The 27,260-nt window shown below is 37.9% G+C and overlaps 3 protein-coding genes across 7 annotated transcripts; 2 read left to right on the forward strand and 1 right to left on the reverse strand.

The window, feature by feature from the left end:
* Positions 1 to 646: 646 nt before the first annotated feature.
* On the forward strand, positions 647 to 3,746 carry LOC114183269 (histone deacetylase HDT1-like). Of its 2 annotated transcripts, none has more exons than XM_028070210.2 (10): positions 647 to 869; positions 1,140 to 1,213; positions 1,292 to 1,509; positions 1,689 to 1,711; positions 1,800 to 1,838; positions 1,924 to 2,093; positions 2,857 to 2,937; positions 3,037 to 3,127; positions 3,295 to 3,418; positions 3,505 to 3,746. In XM_028070210.2, the coding sequence occupies exons 1-10, from the start codon at positions 857 to 859 to the stop codon at positions 3,563 to 3,565; spliced, it is 894 nt and encodes a 297-aa protein (XP_027926011.1). In that variant the 5' UTR covers positions 647 to 856; the 3' UTR covers positions 3,566 to 3,746. The 2 variants fall into 2 exon arrangements, with proteins under 2 accessions (XP_027926011.1, XP_027926012.1); XM_028070211.2 differs by having other exon boundaries at positions 3,298 to 3,418.
* Positions 3,747 to 8,648: 4,902 nt separating this feature from the next.
* On the forward strand, positions 8,649 to 12,047 carry LOC146886523 (uncharacterized). Its single transcript, XM_085673491.1, has 2 exons — positions 8,649 to 9,046; positions 11,597 to 12,047. Exons 1-2 carry the CDS (start codon positions 8,649 to 8,651, stop codon positions 12,045 to 12,047), a joined length of 849 nt encoding a protein of 282 aa, XP_085529617.1.
* Positions 12,048 to 23,520: 11,473 nt separating this feature from the next.
* LOC114185174 (splicing factor U2af small subunit B-like) lies at positions 23,521 to 26,462 on the reverse strand. Of its 4 annotated transcripts, none has more exons than XM_085673975.1 (5): positions 25,865 to 26,462; positions 25,698 to 25,779; positions 25,475 to 25,601; positions 24,798 to 25,236; positions 23,521 to 23,992 (listed from the first exon to the last, which is right to left on the reverse strand). In XM_085673975.1, the coding sequence occupies exons 1-4, from the start codon at positions 26,186 to 26,188 to the stop codon at positions 24,816 to 24,818; spliced, it is 954 nt and encodes a 317-aa protein (XP_085530101.1). In that variant the 5' UTR covers positions 26,189 to 26,462; the 3' UTR covers positions 23,521 to 23,992; positions 24,798 to 24,815. The 4 variants fall into 4 exon arrangements, with proteins under 4 accessions (XP_085530101.1, XP_085530104.1, XP_085530102.1 ...); XM_085673978.1 differs by having other exon boundaries at positions 23,521 to 23,834; positions 25,865 to 26,451; XM_085673976.1 differs by having other exon boundaries at positions 23,521 to 24,681; positions 25,865 to 26,451.
* Between the last annotated feature and the right edge of the window lie 798 nt (positions 26,463 to 27,260).

Here is a 27,260-nt window from a genome sequence, read left to right on the forward strand (position 1 = left end):
AAATTACATGTGCAATAATTATGATCTTTTAATCAACATGACTCTTAGAAGCCTAAAAGTTAACATGAAGTTAGTTATAGAAAATGTATTTCATGTTTATTAAAACATAAGAATATGAGAGGAATGAATTATTATTTCACATATAAGTCGAGAAAATAGAAGCATATTTAATTCCTCTAAAATAATTTATTAATTTAACAACCTAGAAAAATCATTTCTATACCGTGTTAGAATTCCGAATTTCCAATATCTTCTTAATAGTAATGTATAATTTGTTTGGGGTGAATGTGCTACGAAGAGAGCAATATTCTTGAAGGATAAAAGTGTTTTCCGGGATGGAGGTGGAGGGAAAGGTGGATGTGTTTCGGAAACAACAATCCATAAACATAAAAAAAATCTTACTTCGTAGTTGGTATGACAACCTTCAAGCTCGTCTCAGTTGATCTAAATGCAGCAAAATCGCAACCCAAGCTTATAAATCTTGTGTCTTTGTAATTATTTTTTGTTGACAAGAAAAGACAGTCAACTAAACACACACACGAAAGATCAAAAGGGGAGGGAGAAAAAAAAAAGGATTAAATTTAAAAATATAAAAGGGTAATTATGGCTTTTCATACATGGGGATGTAGATCGAAATTTTTGGAGGTGCAAGAAGAAATAGTTAAAAATCAAAGGTTTGGGATGAGAAAAAAAAAAAGAAAAACCCTAGTTGGGAGAGCGTCAGACAACCTTTTAGGGCTATAAATATTCATAAACCCTTAAAACCCTCTCTGTCTTCCCCGCCACTCTTCCATTTCATTTAGTTCTGACCTACTTTTCTTCTACTATCCTTCTTCTTCATTCTATTTTACTTCCAATGGAGTTTTGGGGTAATGGTTTTATTATTGACTTTTTTCTCTTATGCCTCTATTTTTTTTTGATTTGTTGTTTGTCCGACCGAAGTAATGTCCTCTCTGAGCGCGTGTTAAGCGTTCAACGGGTTCTTTTAAGTAATTGAAGTACTGATTTTTTGCATAACTTTTCTCTCCTGTGTCATCAGTGATGGCTAATACTCTTTTAAGCAGGAGTATACTAATATTATGGTTTATGTATTAGGGTTTTATGTAGATATATCTGATATTGTGGTTTTGTCTATTTAGGTGCTGAGGTTAAGGTTGGGGAGTCTGTTAAAGTTGACCCAACGGAATTTGAAGCATGCATCCACCTTTCTCAGGTTAGGGTTTTGGGTGTTTGCCATGTTTTGTTGTACGTTTTTGTGTGTAGACAAAGTTACTGACTTGTTGCTGTTTAGGCTGCCCTTGGTGAGGGAAAGAAAGACAAAGCAAATGAACCTGTGGTTCTGTACTTGAAGGTCGGTGAGCAGAAGTTTGTCCTGGGAACACTCTCCAGGGAGAAAATCCCTCAAATATCTCTGGAATTGGTTCTGGAGAAGGAGTTTGAACTATCCCACAGTTCAAAGAGTGCCAGTGTTCATTTCTGTGGATACAAAGCATATTACTCTGGCGATGAATATCCTTGGCATTACTGAACTATTTTTAAGTTTTTAAATTTCTGTTTATCTTAATGTTTGAGTCTATGTGGAACAGCTGTTTTATCCAAATGAATCACTGGGAACTCATATTTGTTTGGCTATCATATATTGTCTTTTTCGTTTTTTTCCTTGACTTTTGTTCTGTTTTGGCCGGCACTAGTGAGGAGGATGATTTTACTGGTAAGGCTCAAGCATTTACTTATAAAAATAGATATTACATTTGGATTGAGTTGCTTGGTCTGACATTTGCGGTTTTGTAATTGGACAGATAGTGATGAGGATATTCCATTGGTTAACACAGAGAATGGTACCTGCATTTTCTTAATCGTAGTTTTTTTATTGCTTGTGTACGAGTCTACACGGCTAGCTAATTTACATGTATCTTATGTTAGGAAAACTTGAAAAGAAAGCTGAAGAATTGAAGGCACTTGTATCTAAAAAGCTTGATGCTAAGGCTGGTGCTGCAGCAAAAAAAGTCAAGGTCGTTGAGCCAGAAAAAGACAATGAGGATTCTGATGATGATTCTGATGAAGATGATGCTTTGGGAATTTCTGATGAAGAGGTATTGGTTTGATTTTGTTTTGAATTGCTCTTGATGTGAAATACTTTTGCTCTGTTTATAATATGACTACCTCTAGTCAAATATACTCAAATGGTTAGAAGTAGATACTTTTGTTGAAATTGTTTGCTATCAAGGGCTTCATATAGTGCTGCCATTGTGGTATATCTGCCCCTGCCATCTAAAGGGGGAGTTGTAGATTTGTGCTTTTTTAAAGATTTGATAACAGTAGAAGGCTTGGATTTAGGTGAGATGACTAATAGTTATTATGTAGGAAACTTGTATTTGACTTCTGTTGGTGTTTTGTTTTGGTCAACCATGACTTGTTTTAATTATAATGAGAGGTTGCTAATTGAGTAATTTTAATTATATTTTAGAATTTATTTGCATATAGTATACTTTATATACACTATACAAAATATAAAATAGTGGTTATTGTTGAGTTTGGAATCTCTATTCATTTTTGGTACTATCCCTTTACTGGACTTGCAATTTGTAATGGTTTTGCTATTTTAAAATATATCCAAAGTTTTTTATATATCAAATTCAATGTTTTTGAAGATACCGTAGAGGTGCAATTTTTCTACAGGCAGTCTTGCTAGTTGTTTTAAAGATTTTGCAGTTGGAATTAGAACCTTGTTAGTGAAAGTAACTAATTGCTCTTGATAACACTCTTGCAGAATTGTAACAATTAACCTTTCAAGTATTCATCTTTAAAATTTTGGTGTCATATTTCATGGTGACATTTTACTGTTTAACTTTTTAGATGGAGGATGCCGACAGTGATGACAGTGATGAGGATGATGACAGTGATGAAGATGGCGATGAAGAGACCCCTCCTAAGAAAGTATTGGATTTTCACCTGTCATTATTTCCTTTTTTATGTTTTATTTCCATGATAGTGTTATTGTGACTTAATATTTTGTAATTGACTTTGTTTTTGTAGGCGAATTTGGCAAAGAAGAGACCAAATGAATCTGCAGCAAAAACTCCTGTCTCCTCCAAGAAAGCTAAAAATGCTTCTCCTGAAAAGACTGGTGAGACTTGCACACTCCACTGGATAAGCTTACATAATTACATGATTTATTATATATGCATGTTTATAGCTGTATTTTGTCCGTGAATGTTTTACATTATTGTAGTGAATGCATATGATGAATGAACTTGGAAACTGATGTATTCATGTCTTTAATTTGTGATTTAGAAGGTAAGAAAAACTTGAAAGCAGAAACTCCTCAATCCGTGAAAAAAGGTGGAAAGACTCCCAACACTGAAGCCAAAGACAAAAGTCCCAAGTCTGGTGGACTTGTTTGCAAAAGTTGCAGCAAGTATGTTTTTTTACAAAAACCCACAAAGCTTAGCTCTGTTACATTGTATTATGACCTAATGTTAATATTGTGTGTTTCTGGTGCAGGACTTTCAACACCGACACTGGTCTGCAACAACATACCAAGGCCAAGCACGGTGATCAGTGATATTTTTGCAGTTGGATAGGTTATTCATGATTATTTCATCGCTATGTAATAGAGTATTTTAAGGACGTTAGGTTATGTCCTTGTTTTTGGCCTAGTAAACCCTGGAAGTTTCATATTTCGGAAGTTTTGTTTGATATTTTTGTGGGAAGTTTTGTTAGTGTTTAAAGTGTTTGTTCTTTGATATTTGGTGTGAATCTCTCTTAATTTTTTTTTTTTTTAAATGTTATTAGCGCAAAGTGTTATATGTTTGACAATTTATTAGAAATATAATTTGTCTAGTTTTTTAAAATGCTATTAGCGCGAAGTGTTATGTTGACAATTTATTAGAAATCATTATTGTATATACGATTTTTTAAATAAGTATTATGATTTAAAATTTTATTATATACTATATAATTTAATAAGATATTTAGACTATTAATATTTGTGCAGAGTAAACAAATGGAAAAAAATTATTTAATATTTTTCATAAAAATAGTTAACAAATAAATTAAAAATACGATGAATGTTTCATATTTAGGAATAGGTTTAAATACACATTTGGTTTCTATTTTTGTCAAAATTATTCAATCTGGTCCCTATTTTGGTTGTTTGTTCAATTTAGTTCTCGTTTTGGTAAAATCGCATTAAAATTTTTAACAGCACAGTGTAACTGTTTGGCCTACGTGTCAGTTTTTATGCTGGCACAGTGTATCGTTAAAAATAAATTGGAGTGAAAAGTTAAATAAATTAAAAAGTTAAAACAATTAAAAATTTATAAATGATAAAGTAAAAAACAAGGTAAACGTCGAGCACCCAAGTCTTAGGCAATCAAATGTGATTTTATTGCAGCGAAAAGTGATAACTAAAGGGGATTAATCATTTGAGTGAAGTGGGAACGAAGGAGATCGTGGAGAACATTCAAGAGATGGCCTAGGGTTAGTTAGAAAGGGGAAGAAAATTAGGGTTTTTGCGACTGGAGAGTTCATTAGGTAGGGTTTGCATTCAAGTTTGGAGCGTGATTGCGATTGAAGGTTCTTCGACATTGTGGTTGGAGATTGCGATTGGAGGTTCGCATTCAAGTTTGAAGTGTCAACCAGGTGCAGGTTCGCATTCAAGTTTGAAGTGTCAACCAGGTGCAGGTTCGCATTCGTCTTGGAGTTGTATTTTTCGTTTGTGGTGGGTTTGCGGTGGGTTTTATATCTTTTGTGTTTGAGTGTTTAAAAAGTTGAACTTTTTGGGTTGATTTCTGTACTGCCTCTTCATTTGTGGTTGATTTGCGGTGGATTTTACAACTTTATGGTTTATTGTGTATTGTATTGTTGCTTTCGATAGTGGGTAGGGTAATATTATGTGTTCGGTGGTCCCCTTGTGTTCCCCTTTGTTTATTCATGTTTCAGGTGTGTGGTCCCCTGTTTAATTGATAGCATATAATTTTTTGTTTTTAGATGCGTGACGAGAGATTCAAGGTTGTGGTCCACCATGGTGGACATTTTGTTCAGAATGGTGGGCTTTTATATGTGGGTGGATTGATTGATCAATGGTCATGTGACCCAGACACATGGGGGTATTTTGATAATGTTAATTTTTACCATTATCCAAACTATATTTCATTAGCAAAATCATCTCTTCCAAAGCGTTTAACCTACTTAATCCTCAATTTTACCTTATTTTTGTAAATAAATACATTGTGGGTTACATTGATCTAAATATACCACTAATCCCCATTTTTGTGTCCTTTTTGTAGATGGGAAGCTTTGTTCCAAAAATCCAGACTAATGAGTGACCCAAAATAGCAAAGAGAGAAGAAAAATGTCAACAGGAAGCGCCTGGCGACGCGAAGCCAGCGCCAGGCGGAACAGACCGCCAGCTACGCGCCAGCCAAGCGCCAGACAGGCGCTACTGTTAGTCACCGCCTGGCGGCACTTGGTCACCGCCGGGCGGTAGCGGGAAGACTTGCTCCCTGTTTGGTGGCTTGCGCCTGGCGGTGAGACCCTTCCGCCAGGCGCCTGTTTTCGCTGATGTGTCAAGTGACCCTTTTTCTTCTGTTTTCGCGGAGGGAAACTCATCTTTGGCATTTTGGAGGCACGAAGAACACATTTGGAGAGCTTGGAGGAGTGCTAGGGCTTGTGGGAACAGCTCCATCTTCCTCTTTGTATCTCTTTCTCTTCCATCTCTTCCATTTTTAAGCTTGAGCTCTCCATGGCAATGAAGAGCTAAACCCATTTTTGTTGGGGTTAGATGTAACCACGAAACTCTTGTGTAAATGCAAATGTTTTGATTATATATATGACTCTTTCATTAATTGCTAGTCTTCTTATTTCTTCACTTAAAGCTTGCATTGATTTAGCCATCTCTTGCATGATTTTTGGTTCATGGGGTGTGAAAATATCTTTTGAAACCTAGATTTGGAATAAGAGAACTCAATGGAGCTTGTACCTAGGAATGGGGCTTGACCCATTGGTTGTCTTAAGCCCTTGTGCATAAAGCAAATTTGCTTATTAAGAGTTCAAGGAATTGACTTTTAATAAGGAAATTTAGGCTCAATCTATTAAGGAATTAGGGTTTGAGTAATATTGTGGGTTGGCATTAGCATATTAATGAAGATGATGTTAAATTGTAGTTTCATGAGAGCATAGTTGGTGAATTCTAACCTCGGCAATATCAAGTCATATCATTTCTAATCTTTTCCACTCACTAAGTGCCTTTAACTTCCAAAGTTCAATTTTAATTATTTATGCAAAGTTTAATTTCATACATTAAAACTCAAAATATGGATTTATTCGTTAGTTTAAATTAGTCACTAATTACGCAATTAATTAGTATACACGAGTCTCTTGGGAAACGATATCCCGGTCTTACCGGTTACTACTTGCACGACTTGGTACACTTGCCAAAGTCTTAACAAGTTTTTGGCGCCGTTGCCGAGGACCCGTGTCTAATACTAGACTTTTGTGTGATTTCTGACTTATTTAGACTTAAATTCTTTTGTGCATATTTACTGTTTTTGTTTACTTTTATACGCACATTAATTTTGGGCTAACTTGTAGTTCGAGCTTGCTTTTGTTGTTGCTCTATAGTTTATGCAGGGTAGGATCCGTACAAGGAGAACTGCATCTTCAGAACCACTCCTTGTTGATCCCGAGATAGAGAAAACTGCCCGCAGAAACAATAGTGCCACAAGGAGAAGACGAGCTCAAGCACAACAAGTTGCCCATCACTCTTCTGCTTCAGACAATCTTTCATCTACTTCTCAGAATCCTGATCCTTTGCCAGAAGCAGAAATGGCAGACAATCCTCATGGTGATGGTAGAGGTCGTGAAAGACGCACTTTGGAAGATTATGCAGCGTTCACAGGCCATGTTAACTTCAACAATATTGCTAGGCCAACTGTCAATGCCACCAACATGGAGATGAAGCCAGCTCTTATTCATCTGGTGCAGAGTAATCAGTTCAATGGCCTGTCTCATGAGAATCTCTACACTCATCTGGCCACATTCTTGGAGATATGCAATACTGTGAAGATCCATCAAGTTCCTGATGAAGCCATACGCCTGAGTCTCTTCCCGTTCTCACTAGCAGGACCTGCAAAAGCCTGGTTGAATTCCTTTCCTGAAAATAGCCTCACTAACTGGGATGATGTGGTTGCAAAGTTCTTGAGCAAATATTTTCCCCAGTCCAAGGTTAATAAGGGAAAACAAGAAATCTCGGCATTTCAACAAGATATGGATGAGTCCTTGGGCCAAGCATGGGATAGATTCAAGGGACTGCTAAGGAAGACTCCCATTCATGGGTTTGATCAACCTACACAACTTACTCTTTTCTTGGCAGGTCTTAAATCCCAATCAAAGTTGATGTTAGATGCCTCTGCCGATGGGAGTATCAAGTGGAAGACACCAGAGGAAGCTTATGAGTTAATAGAGAATATGGCCGCCAATGATAATGAAGCTTACACTGAGAGAGCCCATTCTCAAAAGAAGGGTATTCTAGAGCTTCAATCTCAAGATGCTCTATTGGCTCAAAACAAGATTATGACTCAGCAGCTGGAGACCCTCATGAAGAAACTGTCACAACTTCCTCAAGAGCTTCAAAATGCCTCTATAGCTCAACTCCAACAAGTGCAAAGTTGTGAGTTATGTGGAGGAAACCATACTAATGGGCAATGTGCTATGCCAAACACATCTCAAGAGGAAGTTAGTTATATGGGCAATCAAGGCCGACCAGGGAATTATAACCAAGGATGGAGACCTCATCAAAACATGGGCCAAGCAGGACCTTCCAATAGGCTCCCACATCAACAAACTTATCAACATCCTTCTTTGTCTGATAGAACATCCAAGATTGAAGACATGATGCAGCAATTCATGCAAATGTCAATTCAGAATCAGAAGAACACCGATGCCTCGATTAAAAACTTGGAGGTGCAAGTGGGGCAATTGGCCAAGCAAGTGGCAAATCAACAAAGTAGTTCATTTTCCGCCAACACCGAAGCCAATCCCAAAGAGCAATGCAAAGCGGTGGTCACAAGAAGTGGTAAAGAAGTGAGGTTGAATGCTAAAGGAAGTGATGAAGCTAAAGCCAAGCCCAATGATAAAGGAGAAGAAAAAGATGAGGAAGAGATAGATGAGGAAATTGTTGTAGAAGAGGAAGAGAATAAAATTGAAAATAGAGAAAATGAGAAAAAGAAGGAAGTGGCAATAAAGCCACCACCAGTGAAGACTCTCCTATATCCTCTTAAGCCTTCTAAGAAAGATAAAGAAAGGCAATTTGCAAGGTTTTTGGACATTTTCAAGAGGCTTCAAATCAATATTCCCTTCTCAGAAGCCTTAGAGCAAATGCCAACCTATGCAAAGTTTATGAAGGAAATCCTCACAAAGAAGAGAAGATTTATTGAAGAGGAAACCATAGAACAAGAGGCTGATGCAGTGGTATCATTCAGAAGATGTTGCCTCCAAAGTTTAAGGATCCTGACAGCTTTACACTTCCAGTCACAATTGGGAGCCTAGCTGTGGGGAAGGCCTTACTTGATTTGGGTGCTAGCATCAACTTGATGCCTCTTTCTATGCTCAAGAAGATTGGGGAGTTGGAAATCAAGCCCACTCAAATGACATTGCAACTAGCGGATAGGTCAATCAAATACCCCCACGGAGTAGTGGAGGATGTGCTAGTTAAAGTTGACAAGTTCCTATTCCCAGTGGACTTTGTTATAATGGAGATGGAGGAGGATGTTGAAGTTCCTCTCATATTGGGGAGGCCATTTATGAAGACTGCAAGAGTGCTAATTGATGTTGATGATGGCAAACTCATAGTGAGAGTTCAAGATGAAGAAGTGAACTTCAATGTCTTTGAAGCCATGTCTCACCCAAAAGATATTGGAGGATGCTTCAGAGTTGATATGCTTGATGAAGTGCTCATGAGCTCCAAGAAAGATCTACATGCCTCATCTCCTCTAGAGAAAGCTCTACTTGATGCCTTTGAGATTCTCAATGATGAGGAGGAGAAAGAGATTGATGAGTGCTTAGCCAATCTTGACGCTTTGAAGGAAATCCCTCCTCATGAGGCGAAGATGGAAGACTTGAAGGGTGAGAATGAAGTCACAGAGCCAAAAGTGGAGTTGAAGATGTTACCCCAACATTTGAAGTATGTGTTTCTTGAAGGGGGTAGCAACAAACCTGTGATTATCAGTAGCTCCTTATCACCCTCAGAAGAAGAAAAGTTGATTGAGGTGTTAAAAGTCAACTTAGGAGCCATTGGTTGGTCCATATCTGATCTGAAGGGAATCAGTCCCTCCTACTGTATGCACAGAATCTTCATGGAGGAGGATTTCAAGCCAGTGGCACAACCTCAGAGAAGGTTGAATCCTGTGATGAAAGAGGAGGTGAGAAAGGAGGTATTAAAACTCCTAGATGCTGGGATTATCTACCCAATCTCTGATAGTGCATGGGTGAGTCCAGTGCAAGTGGTTCCCAAGAAGGGCGGCATGACAATGGTTCGTAATGACAAGAATGAGTTGATACCCACACGAACCGTGACCGGCTGGAGGATGTGCATAGACTACAGGAAGCTGAACAAGGCCACAAGGAAGGATCACTTCCCTCTTCCTTTCATGGATCAAATGTTAGAGAGATTGGCGGGTCAAGCTTTCTATTGCTTTTTGGATGGCTATTCTGGTTATAACCAGATTGTGGTGGACCCTAAAGACCAAGAGAAGACCGCCTTCACTTGCCCTTTTGGTATCTATGCCTATAGAAAGATGCCATTTGGGCTTTGCAATGCACCAGCCACATTTCAACGATGCATGTTGGCTATTTTCTCCGACCTTGTGGAGAAGTGCATAGAGGTCTTCATGGATGACTTCTCGGTGTTTGGAAGTTCATTCGATCTTTGCTTGGCAAATTTGGAAGTTGTGCTCAAGAGATGTGTTGAAACCAATCTCATTCTCAATTGGGAGAAATGCCATTTCATGGTGACTGAAGGGATTGTCTTGGGCCACAAAATATCTTCCAAGGGCATTGAAGTGGACAAAGCAAAGGTGGATGTCATTGAGAAACTCCCACCACCAACAAATGTGAAGGGAATCCGGAGCTTTCTTGGACATGCGGGTTTCTACCGACGCTTCATCAAGGATTTCTCCAAAATAGCCAAGCCATTGAGCAACTTGCTCAATAAGGATATTTTCTTTAATTTTGATGTTGAATGTTTAAATGCTTTCAATCTTTTGAAAACCAGCCTAGTCTCCGCACCCATAATCATTGCACCTAATTGGGAACTTGATTTTGAACTTATGTGTGATGCAAGTGATTATGCGGTTGAGGCTGTTTTGGGGCAAAGAAAGAATAAAATTTTTCACTCCATACACTATGCTAGTAAAGTCCTTAATGAACATCAAGTGAATTATGCAACTACTGAAAAGGAGTTACTAGCAATAGTGTATGCCTTGGAAAAATTTCGTTCTTATCTCATTAGTTCTAAAGTAGTGGTTTACACTGATTATGCTGCAATCAAATACTTGCTTACTAAACCTGATTCTAAACCTAGACTCATCAGGTGGATTTTGTTGTTGCAGGAATTTGATCTTGAGATTAAAGACAAGAAGGGTTGTGAAAATCAAGTGGCAGACCATCTGTCAAGACTGGTGAATGAAGAGGTGACCACACTAGAGCAGGAAGTGTTAGAAGAATTCCCTAATGAAAAGCTGCTCCTAGTATCTAATAGACCTTGGTTTGCAGAAATGGCAAACTTTAAGACTGCTCAAGTTGTTCATGAGGATATGAGTTGGCATCAGCAACAGAAGCTGTTCAGGGAAGCAAAATACTATGTATGGGATGATCCTCATCTTTTCAAGATTGGGGCAGACAATCTGTTGAGGAGATGTGTGTCTGAAGAGGAGGCAAGAGATATCTTGTGGCACTGCCACAATTCACCCTATGGAGGACACTACAGTGGAGAAAGAACAGCTGCAAAGATTCTACAATCTGGGTTCTATTGGCCGAGCATTTTCAAGGATTCTCATGCACATGTGAAACACTGTGACAAGTGCCAAAGAACAGAGAGTATCTCCAGAAGGAATGAAATGCCTTTGCAGAACATACTCGAGGTTGAAGTGTTCGATTGCTGGGGTATTGATTTCATTGGCCCCTTGCCTTCCTCATTCTCTAAGGAGTATATCTTGTTGGTTGTGGACTATGTCAGCAAATGGGTGGAAGCTGTTGCCACACCCACAAATGATGCTAAGACAGTCATCAAGTTTCTCAAGAAGAACATATTCTCCAGATTTGGTGTCCCAAGAGTCTTGATAAGTGATGGAGGTTCTCACTTCTGCAACACTCAGTTGAAGAAAGTCTTGGAGCACTACAATGTCAGACACAAAGTTGCCTCTCCTTACCATCCTCAGTCAAATGGACAAGCAGAGGTGTCAAATAGAGAAATCAAGAGGATCCTTGAGAAGACCACTTCTTCCTCAAGAAAGGATTGGTCTATTAAGTTAGACGATGCTCTGTGGGCCTATAGGACTGCACTCAAGACTCCAATTGGGTTGACTCCATTCCAATTGGTATATGGGAAGGCTTGTCATCTTCCGGTGGAGTTGGAGCACAAAGCCTATTGGGCCATGAAGTTCTTGAATTTTGATTCATCCTTGTCAGGGGAGAAGAGGAAGCTACAACTTCATGAGTTGGGAGAAATGCGACTCAATGCCTATGAGTCCTCCAAGAGCTATAAAGAGAAAGTGAAGGCCTATCATGATAGGAAGTTGGTGAAAAGAGATTTTAAACCCGGTCAACAAGTGCTTCTGTTCAACTCAAGATTCAAATTATTCCCAGGGAAGTTGAAATCCAAGTGGTCAGGCCCATTTACCATCAAAGAGGTGAAAGCTTATGGGGCAATTGAAATTGAAGACCCTTCCTCACAAAGGAGTTGGGTAGTGAATGGCCAAAGGCTCAAGCCTTATTTGGGTGGTGAAGTTTTGAGGATGACCACCGTCATGCACCTCAGTGAAGCCTAGAGTCCTTACCCGTCAGGCTCGTGACGTTAAACAAGCGCTTCCTGGGAGGCAACCCAGTGCTTTAAACTCATTCTAGCTTTTAATTTTCGTTTTTAAGATAGCTTTGTGTTTTTATGCATGTGTGAAGTGTGTTAGCATAGATTGTTGTGTTTGAATTGATGTTTGAACTTTGTGCTAATTTTGTTGCATGCATTTCTGAATTTGTGGAAGCATAGTCTTCATGCATAGTTAGTTTTAGGATGTGATAGCATGTAATTGTGTTCAACTTTTGTGCATCATAGAATATGATAGTGTAAAGTTGGTTGTTTGTGAGAATAGGAGTAGCATAGTGTATAGTGAAATCATGTCTTAAATTAAGTTGTGCATTTGTTAAGTGAATTGAATGTGAATGCTTGAATGTGAATGCTTTAAAGTTGGAAAAGCTTGAAAAAGATGCTTGCAAGAGTGAAATGTTGGGTGGAGTACAATAGAGTCAAAACCAACCCAACCAATAGCCAAAAACACAAAAATCTCCACCACTGCAGTAGTCGCCTGGCGCTACACTCCCTCCCGCCTGGCGATATATGTGAAATTGACCACTGGAAGCACTGCAGAAGCATACCGCCTGGCGGTTCCCTAGCGCCGCCTAGCGCCATACCAGAAAAAGAGGTCCAGTGGCATTTTACTGGTATATCGCCTGGCGGTTCGTGACCTACCGCCAGGCGGTAGCGCTACGCAAGCTCACGTTGGGCTTTTTAAAATCTGTTTTGAGTTGGCCCACTCCTCACACTCGTGCTGCACTCTCAAAGAACCTTAAATCTCGCCTGGCGCCGCTGTTCCCTGCTCTCACCTCTTGCCAAACCCTAATCCCCAATTCCAAATCCCTATTCTCGTGCCCTAACCACTCACACTCACACTGCTGCCACACTATCGCCAGGCGCAGCTACCCCATTTCATACAAGCCACTCTTCACGAGTTCTCCAGCTTACTCTTGCATTCCACTCACTCAAGCATTCCACTCAAGTAAACTTTCTTGTGTTTTTCTTCTTGTTTCTAGAGTATATGTTTTTTGTACTAAAAAATCCTTGACTCATTAGTTTAGGGTTTTACTTTGCTTTGATTCTCGTTTTTTTTTATGATGATGTTCTGTTTGCAAGTTTGTGTTAATGTGCTTGGGCTACCATTGTGGTTGTGTTTCTGCTGTCTGTGTTGTTTTTCAAAAGTCCATGGCTACTCTGTTGTGTACCGCCTGGCGGTGGCCATTTTGGCCTGTTTTACCGCCAGGCGGTGGCGCCTTGCAGAGCTCACTGTTGCGAGCTAGCGCCTTGCGGCCGTTTTGAAGGGGCCAGGCGGTGGCCCCTGTTTCTGCCTCTTTCTTTGCTTTTCTTGTGTTTGTAGGTTGGGTTGTGAGGCACCAATGCTACAATGGTTTTTGCATCTGAATGACTTGACATTTTGTTGTTCTATTTTAGTCTTTAAATGCAATTAACTCTCTTTTTGATTGAATCTCTCACTCCAATGCTAACTTTAAATTGCCTCTTTGTACTAATGTTTATTTTGCAGATGGCATCCTCCTCAAATCCCAAAAGGATGAAGACCACCGTTGGCAACCCTTCGAAAGGGCAAAAACGAAAGGAGAGAATATTACTTCCTCACAAAGGATAATGAGGACCGCTTCCAAGTGGTCATGCAACGAATGTTGGTGGCAGAGAGGAAAATGATTCTTAAGCCCGGGGAGGTCAACGAATTTCAGCTGGAGTTGATCAGGCGTGGCTGGGAAAGGCTGGGTAGCTATCCTAGCACTTTTAGTGTAACCTTGGTGAAGGAATTCTATGCTAACGCCAAGGTTACCACCTCAGCAACCCCCACCTTTCTCAGTTATGTGCGGGGGAAAAGGGTGCCCTTTGATGCTGACACGATCAATGAGTTTTTGGGCACCCAGCTGGCTGATGATGTGGAGTGCCAGTTTTCAGTGTTAGATGATGAGGGCGTGGCGCCTGGAGAGCTGATCCAAGCACTCTGCTTGGCGGGTGAAGGATTTCACAGGGGTACGATTCAGAGAGGTTCCCTTCACCCTTTGGCTCGCTTCTGGTCAGCATTTGTACACGCCAACATCTCCCCGTGCTCCCATGTGTCTGATCTTACGGAGGGACGCGCCACCATTTTATACACTATCCTGATAGGTCGGGTGATGGATGTAGGGCAGTTTATTGCAAATGAGATCCACCGGTGTGCCAACGCTGCTGGCAAGGCCGCTCTTGGCCATCCCTCTCTCATCACCCATCTTTGTAGCCTGGCAGGGGTGGATATTTCTGTACCCCCGTTGGAGAAAGCAACGCAGGACTTGGACTTTTCATATTTTCAGAGGTTCTGCTCAGTTGCTCCCAGACCCAAGAGGCGCCATCAGCCACAGGCCGATCTTGAGCCAGAGCCCGAGCCCGAGCCCGAGGCAACACCCACCATTGACATGCGGTTGCAGGCTTTAGAGGCCAAGCTCGACCACCTTCAACTCCTGGAACCCCAGATGCAAGCCTTATACCGGATGGGGATGGCCAATGCTGACATGCTTAGGGGCATCTCCCTAACTATACCCGAGCTGCACACCCCATCAGCTGAGGAGTTTGCTGCCACTGTTGCTTGGCCTGGGGCCCAGGCCACTACTACTGGGGGAGGTGGAGCCTTAGCTGCTGCAGAGGATGAGGAGGAGGATCTAGACGAAGAGGGCGAGGATGACGCCTGAGCACTTGGAGAGAATGATTCACTTTTTGCAGGACTTGTTTTGTTGATAGTCCTGATTTATTTTATGCTTTTAGTTTTCAGTCTTAACTTTCTTTTGATAGTATTGATCTTTTTAGCATAGTGTAGAACTTTGTAACTTGGTTGTGGTGAACTAATCTTTTGCATTGAATTACTACTTTTCATGATCATCTTTTGTGCTTGTTATGAAATGATGTTGAATTAGCTTGTGAGCATGAGCTTGTGGTTGTTCTCATTTTGATATAGTGATGCTTGAGTTTAATTGTGATCAATGATTTTGGCATATGTTGACAATTGTGGAACCCAAATACCCGGTGAGAGGTTGTGCCCCAGAGTTGATTTGTGTGAATGCTGTCACTGTGAACTCATAATTGAATTTGCTTGAGTTCAATTGCTATTCATTTACTTGCATGCTACAGGTGATCAAGGCCATCTTTCTTTTTCTTTACATAATTGAGCCAATCCTTTTTAAGTTACTTGTGTGCAAATCCTTTGAGTCTTATTTGAGCCTTAAAGATAATATATGTCATTCCTTGAACCTTGAGCATAGTGAAGATATTGACTACCTTACTTTGAGCTTGAGAGAGCAAATGATTGTTAGTCATGAGTATGGTTCAAGTTTGGGGGAATTATTGCTAATACAAGGGAGCATGGGAAAATTTGTAAAGTTTTTGGTTCAATTCAAAAAAAAAAAAAAGAAAAGAAAAGAAAAGAAAAGAAAATTGGTGCAAGCAAGTTGGGAATTGGTTTCATTGGTTAAATAGAGAAGGAAGAAAAATACTTTCATGATTTGATTAGTTGCTCTCTTAGCTCAAGGTACTTTTGTTATCCTGAAAAACCAAATTTCCTTCTTAGCCTAGCCACGATACAAGCCATAAAAGACCTTGTGATGATAGCATGCTTGTGAAAGTCTTAGACATTTTGAACAAAAAGCAAAGTTAAGTTGTGTGACATTGTGATGGTAGAGAGAATGTTGTTTATATCCATACACTAGTGGGCTTGAGTGAAACACTTGTTCTTGTGAGAAGTGGTTCCCATTGATCAAGGAAACATTTTGCCATGATTGTTGATCCCCTATAAACTCTTGCATGCACTTGTGATATTTTTGTTTTGTGAACACCATAGCTTTAGTTTGCCTTGGTAATGAAACACATGTGCTACACAATCTTTCAAATAAGAGCAGGCACAATTGACATATGTTTTCTTGATTTGCTAGATCATTGCAATTGTGTTGTTCATCTAGGCCAAGTTACCTTTTTGCTTGAGGACAAGCAAGGTTTTAAGTTTGGGGGAGTTGATAATGTTAATTTTTACCATTATCCAAGCTATATTTCATTAGCAAAATCATCTCTTCCAAAGCGTTTAACCTACTTAATCCTCAATTTTACCTTACTTTTGTAAATAAATACATTGTGGGTTACATTGATCTAAATATACCACTAATCCCCATTTTTGTGTCCTTTTTGTAGATGGGAAGCTTTGTTCCAAAAATCCAGACTAATGAGTGACCCAGAATAGCAAAGAGAGAAGAAAAATGTCAACAGGAAGCGCCTGGCGACGCGAAGCCAGCGCCAGGCGGAACAGACCGCCAGCTACGCGCCAGCCAAGCGCCAGACAAGCGCTACTGTTAGTCACCGCCTGGCGGCACTTGGTCACCGCCGGGCGGTAGCGGGAAGACTTGCTCCCTGTTTGGTGGCTTGCGCCTGGCGGTGAGACCCTTCCGCCAGGCGCCTGTTTTCGCTGATGTGTCAAGTGACCCTTTTTCTTCTGTTTTCGCGGAGGGAAACTCATCTTTGGCATTTTGGAGGCACGAAGAACACATTTGGAGAGCTTGGAGGAGTGCTAGGGCTTGTGGGAACAGCTCCATCTTCTTCTTTGTATCTCTTTCTCTTCCATCTCTTCCATTTTTAAGCTTGAGCTCTCCATGGCAATGGAGAGCTAAACCCATTTTTGTTGGGGTTAGATGTAACCACGAAACTCTTGTGTAAATGCAAATGTTTTGATTATATATATGACTCTTTCATTAATTGCTAGTATTCTTATTTCTTCACTTAAAGCTTGCATTGATTTAGCCATCTCTTGCATGATTTTTGGTTCATGGGGTGTGAAAATATCTTTTGAAACCTAGATTTGGAATAAGAGAACTCAATGGAGCTTGTACCTAGGAATGGGGCTTGACCCATTGGTTGTCTTAAGCCCTTGTGCATAAAGCAAATTTGCTTATTAAGAGTTCAAGGAATTGACTTTTAATAAGGAAATTTAGGCTCAATCTATTAAGGAATTAGGGTTTGAGTAATATTGTGGGTTGGCATTAGCATATTAATGAAGAGGATGTTAAATTGTAGTTTCATGAGAGTATAGTTGGTGAATTCTAACCTCGGCAATATCAAGTCATATCATTTCTAATCTTTTCCACTCACTAAGTGCCTTTAACTTCCAAAGTTCAATTTTAATTATTTATGCAAAGTTTAATTTCATACATTAAAACTCAAAATATGGATTTATTCGTTAGTTTAAATTAGTCACTAATTACGCAATTAATTAGTATACACGAGTCTCTTGGGAAACGATATCCCGGTCTTACCGGTTACTACTTGCACGACTTGGTACACTTGCCAAAGTCTTAACATATTTTGAGGTGTTAGACACACTTAAGTTAATGGGCTATTTAGAAGTTAAAGAATTATGGTATGTTGTAGATAGACGGTTGCAGTTGTTGTATGATTATAATGGGTCAATTAATATGGTAAATGTTGCTAAGCGTACTGGAGAAGTTCACTTGTTTGTGGTTCATATTGTGTCAGAAGCAGTAGTTGTAGATGATGATATAGATGATAATTTGGAATATGCGATTGTTCAAGTTAATGCTGAGTTGGGACATGGTGGAGGTTTGAGTGAGGTTGTCTTGGGTGATGAAGGTGAAAATGAGGCTGAAGCTGAAGCTGATTTGGGAGTTGCAGTAGGTGAGGATGAAGGTGGAAATGGAGGTGAGGGTAAAGCTGATTTGGGAGGTGATGCTGAAGCTGATTTGGGAGGTGCAGTAGGTGAGGATGAAGGTGAAAATCGAGTTGAGGATGAAGCTGATTTGGGAGGTGAGGCTCAAGGTGAAAATCGAGTTGAGGATGAAGCTGATTTGGGAGGTGAGGCTGAAGCTAATTTGGGTGGTGCAGCAGGTTTGGATGAAGGTGGAAATGAAGGTGAGGCTGAAGCTGAAGTGGGAGGTGCAGCAGGTGAGGATGAAGGTGGAAATGGAGGTGAGGTTGAAGTTGATTTGGGAGGTCAGGCTGAACCTAATTTGGGTGGTGCAGCAGGTTTGGATGAGGTGGATATTGAGGCAGAGGTTCACAGTTTGGATGAATCTGATACTGAAGATGAGGAATTTGTTGATATTCCTGTGAATATAATGGGGGACAGCAATACTTCTGATAATGATGTGGGTTCTATTATAGTTGAAGTGGGCATAAGTGAAGAAGAGAATGAAAGTGACAGTCAACACAGGGGAAAGGTGCGAAAAGACATAGATAGAGGTCTTTCTGATGATCAGTGGGTGTCAGATGAATTATTGAGTGGTGCAGAATCTGATTGTGAATCAGAGGATAACAGTGGAGATGTTTTTGGGATGTTTGTGATGCCAAAATCCATGGCAGACCACAAGTGGGAAGTGGGAACATATTTCCTTGACAAGGAACACTTCAGAGATGCTGTTAGGACGTATGCAATTCATAGTGGAAGAAATATAAGATTTGTTAAGAATGATAAGCGTAGAATTAGGGTTCGATGTGTGGACTTCAACAGTGTCATAATTGATGCAAGGACTAAACCAATTGTATCAATGCTAGAGGACATCAAAATTTATTTGATGAAGAGGTGGGCCAAAAACCGAAAGAAGGTGAAAGCTTTTAAAGGTTCAATCTGCCCAAGGATTACAACTAGGCTGCGAGAAGAATCAGCCTTAACAAAGAACTGGATTCCAAGGTATTTAAATAAGCATTTTGACACAATTAATATTTATCATTTATTGAATTTGCTAACCTGTTATGCTTTTATAGTTGGTCAGGAGAAAAGATTTTTGAAATCAAGCACATTTCACTTATTGGAGAGAAGTACAAAGTCAACATTGACACACACCAATGCACGTGCAGGAAATGGATGCTCAGTGGTATTCCTTGTTGCCATGCACTTGCTGCAATGAGGTTTTTAAATTTAAATGCAGAGGAGTTCATACCACACTGGTTCAGAACTTGCACTTATGAAGAAACATACCACTCCATAATCTATCCAGTGAATGGGCAGCTGCTGTGGGAGAGGACTTCCTACGATGATGTCCAACCCCCCTCAAAAGGAGATTACCTGGGAGGCCAAAGAAAAAAAGGAGATTGAAACAGTGGGAATTAAAGAAAAATGATACTGAGTTAAGGAAAGGTGGCCATCAAAAGAGATGTAGGGTATATCGTGAAGTGGGACATAACAGAAGTAATTGTCCACAACTCCCTCAGCAACCGCAGCCTACAGAGCAACCACCACCACCATCAAGTCAGCAGTCCACACAAGCAACACAGCCTACACAACAACCACCACCATCAAGTCAGCAGATCACACAACCAACACAACCTTCACAGCAGGAACATGAAGTCTCACAACAGACAGGGCAACCAAGCTGCAGGCAGAAATTGCAGATTCGAAGACCACCAACTTGAACAACATTTTATGTGCTTTAATTAGGCCTACTTAGGAGACAACTTTTGATGTATTTAGGCCTGTTTTGGTAGTAATTTTGTAGTAATTGGTACTATGTTTGTTAACTTTTTTTGTCCAGCACACTTTTGTTGAACATTTGAATTCCATGACTTCAGCACATTTTGATTGCACTTGAATGAATATTGGTCTCCAAGATTGGAGTTGTAATTGGAATTTGGACTTGTGTAATTGGCAGGTTGTGTATGTTCAATATGGACTCAATTATATGTTGGTTTATTTTCCACTTCTATTTGGCAGGTTGTGTTATAAAACAGGGACTCTATTCAACAGTTTAAACTTAAAACAGGGACCAAATTAAACATTTTAAACTTAAAATAGAGACCAAATTGAACATTTTAAACTTAAAATAAGGACCAAATTGAACATTTTAAACTTAAAATAGGGACCAAATTGCACATTTTAAACTAAAGTATGAACTTAAAATAGGGAGTTAAATTGCACATTACTAGACCCTGCTTCATTACAAACAAACACAACATTCATAAGTTACAGCACTGCTTTTTTACATTCATAACTTCAACACCAACAAAACATCATCAACACCAACAAATCATCATCCTCAACTACAAACATTGAATCTTAAACATTATTGGCAGCATGACTACAAAGATTATAACAACAACAAAAACTAATTGTAACAAAAATTGATTCGTTTTCTTCATAGCCCTCACAGAAATCTCCAGTTCAAAAATCTTTATCCTTTGCTGGGCTATAATGCCATCTCTTTCATCACAAAATTCTTCATCACACCACTTGAAGTAGTTACACCACACATTATCACTGCAAGCAGCACGCTTGAACTTAGAACAACCCCAAAATTGTCTGCCATTATTCTTCAAAGTTCTTGCCACTCGAAGCACTGCAACTTCTCCACATTTGCAAATGGGGATTAAACCCATACCCTTGGAACCACGAATATGAGACCCACCGTAACTTTGTTGCCCCCAATTGTTACAGCAAGAGGAGGAAGACGAGTGGTGACGAGACATACCTCTCAAACGCCAATTTCGAATCACACATCGGATGGAGTGAAACAGCTGGATTGGCCACAATTTTGCTTCACACCTCTCAAACCCTAATTTCTTCCCCAAATCAATTTCCCTAAATTTTAAACTTCCAACGGCCATATAAGTTTACTGTGCCAACGTCACTGACCAAAAACTGACACGTAGGCCAAACAGTTACATCGTGTCACTGTGCCGTTAAAAATTTTAATTCTGTCTGCCAAAAGGACTCAATTGAATGTGATTTTACCAAAACGAGGACTAAATTGAACAAACAACCAAAATAGGGACCAGATTGAATAATTTTGACAAAAATAGGGACCAAATGTGTATTTAAGCCTTAGAAATACGATGATAACAATCTTGATAACAATCTTGGTACAATCTTGGATGAATACGATGAATACATGGTACAAATGACATTGAATTTTAAAAGAAGATTGTAAAAATTTAGTAAAAAATATCATTGTCCGAACGCAAAAGGTCTTGTACATAAAGTAACCGTAATTACAAATAGTCCGAAATTCAGAGCTACAAATAATCATAAAACTCTCAATTTTACCAGCTCTCCTATTTCTTTTACATCATGAACCATAGTTTTCTTCGATTCATCATGTATTCCGATAACGTTTTTATTCTTCACATTTTTTTTTTCTTATTCCCTTTATCTTCATATTTGTTTAAATCCTTTTGAAAAACTTTCATGTTAAAAAATTAGGTTGAGATAATATCTATGAGACGGGATGATATTTTAATAGAGAATTGTAACATTTATTTAATTTTTTAAATGGAGAAGAACCATAATTACCAAGAGTGATGGAGACCCTTATAAGGGAGTATTGGTTTTGACTTTTTTTATTTGTTCTGTTCCCGTAATAGTATTCTTTCTCTTGGACAAATATGCTACGAGTCATGTAATAATATTATAGAATTATAATATCATAAAATTTCATAATTTTATATCTGTTATCATGGCGTTGGCCGACACTAAGGAGCACTGGGTGCCAGCATCGGTTTTCAAGTCAGAAAGCCAATTTGCGACTGGCGTGGGGTGGAGCTTTTGCACCATTGGATGCCAATGCTTCCAAGAGTTCCGGTGGTCTTTGACGTTGAACATTAGATTGCACCATTAGACACACTCATTGAAGAGAGCTTTAAGAGTCTTTAGCGTTGAGCGCCAGTCTAGGCCGTTGGGTCCTCCATGGGCATTCAGTCCTGTCACACTGGCGCTGGCGTGCTTTAGTTACTAATTCAGTGGTCAATTCTGTTGCACTATTTTTTGTGTATTTACTGATTTTGGGGCTCTAATGGTTGATATTATTGTTTTAATGTTAGATATAGTTGACTATGCGAAAGCTGTAGAGAATATATGTGTTGATATAATTCAAGGAATTCCATGATGAAAATTCTATTGTTATGTTTTATTTAGTGTATGTATTGATGTATAGATTCAAGTAAGGAAGTATGATGACATTCTAATAATCGTTTACATTTAAATAGAGGACAGACCACCACTAGTTCATGTTTATAGTGAATTCAATATCAATGTATGTATTTTGATAATTAAGTTTAAAAAGTATGAAATTGTAGATTTTATTATTATTTTATAATGTTTAAAGTACGTTGTATTTGATAAAATTAGATTAACGATTATATGTTTGTTTCTTTAATAAATTAGTTCACCTACTTTTGTGTTTAGTTCGTTTGATTCTATCTTCTTTTACAATAATCATCATGAAATTGGTGTGAATAGATGAAAAAATAGTCATGGATCCAACGTAAACCGAAATAAATATGGAATTGTCTAATATTTTATATTTGTATTTCTTAATTTCACTCTATTTTTTAACCTCTTAATTTTTATATCCCTTCGTAGTTATTTCGGTATAAATTTCTTTTGTTTCAATATTGTCTTTTGGGATAATTATAATAAAATAATCATGTACTCTTTTTACACTTTATGAATAGCAATTATATTATGTCTTACTATTAAAATATTAAATAATTTACACTTTATGAATAGCAATTATATCATGTTTTACTATTAAAATATTAAATAAGATGTTACAATAATTTTATAATTTTACATGATTTTATAATTTCTAATTGTATACTTTTATACTTTTATAATCGTATAATTTTATGATTTTATAATTTTATATTCATAATTTTGTAATTATGTATTTTATGTTTTTACAATTTTAATTATATTTAAAAATAATTAGTTTTATATTCATAATTTTGTAATTATGTATTTTATGTTTTTACAATTTTAATTATATTTAAAAAAAATTAGTTTTATATTCATATTTTTGTAATTATGTATTTTATGTTTTTACAATTTTAATTATATTTAAAAATAATTAGTTTTATATTCATAATTTTGTAATTATGTATTTTTTGTTTTTACAATTTTAATTATATTTAAAAATAATTAGTTTTATATTCATAATTTTGTAATTATGTACTTTATGTTTTTACAATTTTAATTATATTTAAAAATAATTTGGTGACACATTTAAGGTTTATATTCATAATTTTGCAATTTTGTATTTTGTTTTTACAACTTATCATTATTACATAAAGTTTTGTTTTTTAAAATTCTCCCAATACATAACTGAATCCAAAAGCTTGCCTTCCAATATTGTAGCCTGCTTATATTTTCCAAGAATAATCAACGCATAAAAATTTTATTCATAAAATTTTGGCTTGTTGATATTTTCCACAAAACTATGTTAAGATTGGTCATCAATTTCTCCAAAACTGTCATTGTAATTACGCGAAATTCTACAAAAAAAACATTTTTTAGACCTAAATGAAAAGAATCGAATTATATACAATAATAAAATTATTTCAAATGATTACTAAATAATAATTTATCATTTCATAGTCTTAAAATTTATTTCTTCTATAAATACTATGCATTTTTGCTCCCCGAAACAAAAATAAAAATTAAAAATAAAGAGAAAACGAAATAAAATCAAGATAGGCTTTATCTCATAGAAGAAAAAATTTTACAAACGGAAAATCAAGTTCGAAAGTTGGTAACCATAGGACATCTAAAGGATACAAATATGATACTAATATTCCATAAAAGAAAAGAAAAGCATCTTCCTCAGCCTGCAAATGACAGAAGTTTTCTCATTCATCTTACTCCTACACGATTAGTTGCCAGCTCAGAGACCCATTAAAACATCCTCCAAAGACCATACCAAGAAGTATCAACCTGTACACATTCCATGGTAAACTGGAATTAACTTCGTTTCTTTATATGCAGGGATACCTGAACCTGCAAAAACTCATAACAGCGTAACATCATACTGTTTCAATTTTCAATTTTCCATGGACAACCAAAACAAAAAAAAAAAGAACTAATTGAAATAAAAACCCCTAGGAAAGAGTGGAAACCGGTCGTTCATTAGTCTTCATGTGTGTTGATTAGTGTACCTGACAGTAAAATGATGTATACTGTGGATCAAAAAATGCAAATGAACCAGTGTAACATGCATGCAGGAGCCAGACCGGTTGAATATTTATAATTAGCCCGTTGAGAAAACGGACTCCTCTTTCTAGTGACAGATGATAACCATGGAAAGAGTTACAAAACTCAAATCATCAAAGAGGATTATAGGACTATATTATAGCTAAGAATGCCACAAGGCTATCTTTAAATCTGTGAAACAGGAAAGTGTGAAAAAATGACAACACCTTTGATAAAATCAAAAGGAACGAAGGACGGTATAACAATTTTTTCTCACACATCCTAAAAAGAAATTCTTGGCTAGGCTGGATGATTATTAGACACTTGTGCGAATAACACAAAGCAGGAAAAACAACATATTCACAAGCTTTTTGCTAATCTTCGTACATACAATAGGAGTAAGAGAAGGCTCAGCCAATCAGTATATCTAATACATCCTACCACTATATAGGGTGATCAAACAAAGCAGAAGGATTGTTGAAAACATAGTTCAGAAAACTGAAATGTTACGAATAACCTAAACCTATGTAAGTTTCAAAACATCCCTATGCAATTATATATCAAGTCTAAAAAATGGAAAATCCAAAAAGTAAAAGAAAGGGAAAGAGGAAGAAGGGAACACATTCCATATATTAGAGAAGTGCACCTGCACCACCTGCACAGGGGAAAATGGGTGGTGAGCAGTATTTATCCTGTGGGTGGTCTATTTCAGAAAGAAATATCCTGCCTAGATCTAAATGAATACGCAAACAAAAGGGAAAGAACACAAACCATAACAACATAAGCAGATCAATAAGCCTCATTTGGAGATTGCTGTTCCTGCCCTTGAAGCTGATGCCCATGAAATTTGCTTGCCTTTACAGAGTGCCCACTGTTACCATTGTGGATGTCCTCAGCTTTAGTCTTGTTTCCAGGATCCTGCTCTTCTTTCTCCCTGTTCCACTGCTCAATTCTGGCACGTCTCTCCTCACTGCCATCTCTAACTGGACTACGGTGCCTCCTCCGACCAGGACTTCGACTTCTTCCTCTCCTATGTGCAGGACTCGTGCTCTTGTGTCTCCTGCTGCGACTCTCATGATGATGGTCCCTATCATCGTGCTTTCTGCTATGACTACGATGGGACCGCTCCTCATGGCTCCGATGCCTGTAAGGACTCCTGCTTCTGCTGTGCCTTCTATGGTTCTTTCCAAATAATTGGTGTCTCAAATCCCTGTACACAACATACATCACAAAAATAGAGTTTTAGATTTTATAGCATGTTTGTATGAAGCGACTTTTAGTTTTTGAATTGGATTTTTATACTTAATTTTTCTACTAATTTAGTTTCAGAATAAAGTGTCATCCGAATTTGTGAAGGCTCCTCTAAACACATGTAACCAACAAACAACCACCATCTTGAAGAAAAAAAAAAAAAAGAACCTAAAGAAACACCAATATCAAAGTTCTACCTGCTAATTCTCTTCAAATGCATGAAGTTGCAATAGCCACCGCGGTTGCAAGTATTCTCCTCGTACTGCCTGCAAGTAGCTTCTCGAAAATCCGTCACCGGCGAAAAATCAACGATAATGGGCCTACCTGCACCCATACAAACAACCAAAAACAACTCAATATTCAGACAACGAAGACACAATGGCGTGCATTGACGAACCAAAAGAAAAGGATATAACTAACCGGCATAAAACCTTCCAGTGAGGTTCCTAACAGCATTGGCAGCATGCTCCTCTTCTCTGAACTGAACGTATACATTCCCCACCTGAAAACGACAGCGTTCAATTGTAATGAAAATGGAGAAAACGAGGGGTTGGGATTAGGATTAGGGTTAGGGTGAGGGAACATACCATATGGTCGGCGAGGTTGTCGCAGACATTGAGGCTTTCGATTTCGCCGTACTTGGAGAGCTCCTCGAAGAGATCCTCATAGAACTCCTCGAAGTGATCTTGGATCTTGCGAGGGTCGATGGGGTGGCCGTGGGCGTCGACGCCGGGGGTTATCATGTCGGGGCGCTGGTACATGTTGGAGAGCAGAATGGTGGGGCTTATGCTTGGCTTCGTGTGGAGGCGAGAGCACCGATCGCCGTGCCTACACGCGCCGATCTTGAAGTAGAACGGGCAATTCACCCTGTCCTTCTCCGTTCCGAATATCGATGCCAAGTGCTCCGCCATTGCCGCAACCACAAAGCTCAGATGCGGTTACACTTCTCGTCTTCGCTGCTGATTAGGGTTTGAGAAATTGGGGATTTGTAGTGAAATGAAGAAGCCAGAATATGGTGGAGTTGGGATCTTTCTAGATACTTCTTTATAGTTTTCTTGAAATTTAATTTTGAACAAAAAATTAAGGGAGTGTTTGGATGTCCTTCCAATCAATTCAAACAGATGTTTGTTTGTTGAGTTGAATCGCTCTCGCACACGCACTCTCCTAACAATCGTCTTAACATCCCTGCAAATAAATATTGAAAGTAACACAAGTCAGTTCAGTTGATTTGGGTGGAATTTCTGTCCTTTTTAAAAATATTTTAATAATATTAATTTATATAATAATAACGATTTTTCTATTAAATATACCTGATCATGTTTCTATTTAATAGTTCATCCTTCCATCATTAAAATAATCTATCAGGTCCATTTTAATATTCAATTTTTGAATTCATTTTCTAGAAAGACTATATAATCTAAAAGATTATTTTTTTTTAATTTAGTATCACGTGTGCTTCTACTATGTACTCGATCGTGAAAAAAATATTTTAAACAAAAATAATTAATTACGATATATATATATATATATATATATATATATATATATGTGTATAACAGTTTTTATTAATATTTTTTAAATTTATTTTTTGCAAAAGTCTACCAGAGTTTCATAAAAAAAATAACAATTGAGTAAGTGAGTTTAATTTCATTATACAACTATCATGAGACCCGTGCGTACGCACGGGTATTTTTTCGTTTTTGTGTTATTGTTGTTATAGGTATTTTGTTTAAATATTATATATTATATTAGTTAAAAATTAAAGTTTTGTTATTATTGATATAATTTATGCAGATTTATAAATATATCATTTAGATTTCGGTTAATTATGACAATCTGCTTTATTATCTAATTATTCAAGATCATTGATTATGTTCATTATATATTAATATAATCCATAGTTACACAATACATAGTTTATAGTTATACTTAATTTATATTGAAATATTGAAATGACTACATTTGAGAATAAATCTGAAGGGT

This window comes from Vigna unguiculata, chromosome 5, assembly GCF_037176805.1.
Source record: "Vigna unguiculata cultivar grain cowpea cultivar isolate G323 ecotype 2 chromosome 5, ASM3717680v1, whole genome shotgun sequence".
Taxonomy (NCBI): domain Eukaryota; kingdom Viridiplantae; phylum Streptophyta; class Magnoliopsida; order Fabales; family Fabaceae; genus Vigna; species Vigna unguiculata.

Coding starts and splice junctions, on each gene's coding strand:
- LOC114183269 (XM_028070210.2), top strand. Junction 1,510..1,688: donor GCATATTACTCTGGCGATGA/ATATCCTTGGCA, acceptor TTTGGCCGGCAC/TAGTGAGGAGGATGATTTTA. Junction 3,128..3,294: donor TGCTTCTCCTGAAAAGACTG/GTGAGACTTGCA, acceptor TTTGTGATTTAG/AAGGTAAGAAAAACTTGAAA.
- LOC146886523 (XM_085673491.1), top strand. CDS start 8,649: ATGACATTGCAACTAGCGGATAGGTCAATCAAATACCCCCACGGAGTA. Junction 9,047..11,596: donor CTCAATGATGAGGAGGAGAA/AGAGATTGATGA, acceptor TCCATTCCAATT/GGTATATGGGAAGGCTTGTC.
- LOC114185174 (XM_085673975.1), bottom strand. CDS start 26,188: ATGGCGGAGCACTTGGCATCGATATTCGGAACGGAGAAGGACAGGGTG. Junction 25,780..25,864: donor ACAACCTCGCCGACCATATG/GTATGTTCCCTC, acceptor TGTCGTTTTCAG/GTGGGGAATGTATACGTTCA. Junction 25,602..25,697: donor CACTGGAAGGTTTTATGCCG/GTTAGTTATATC, acceptor GTATGGGTGCAG/GTAGGCCCATTATCGTTGAT.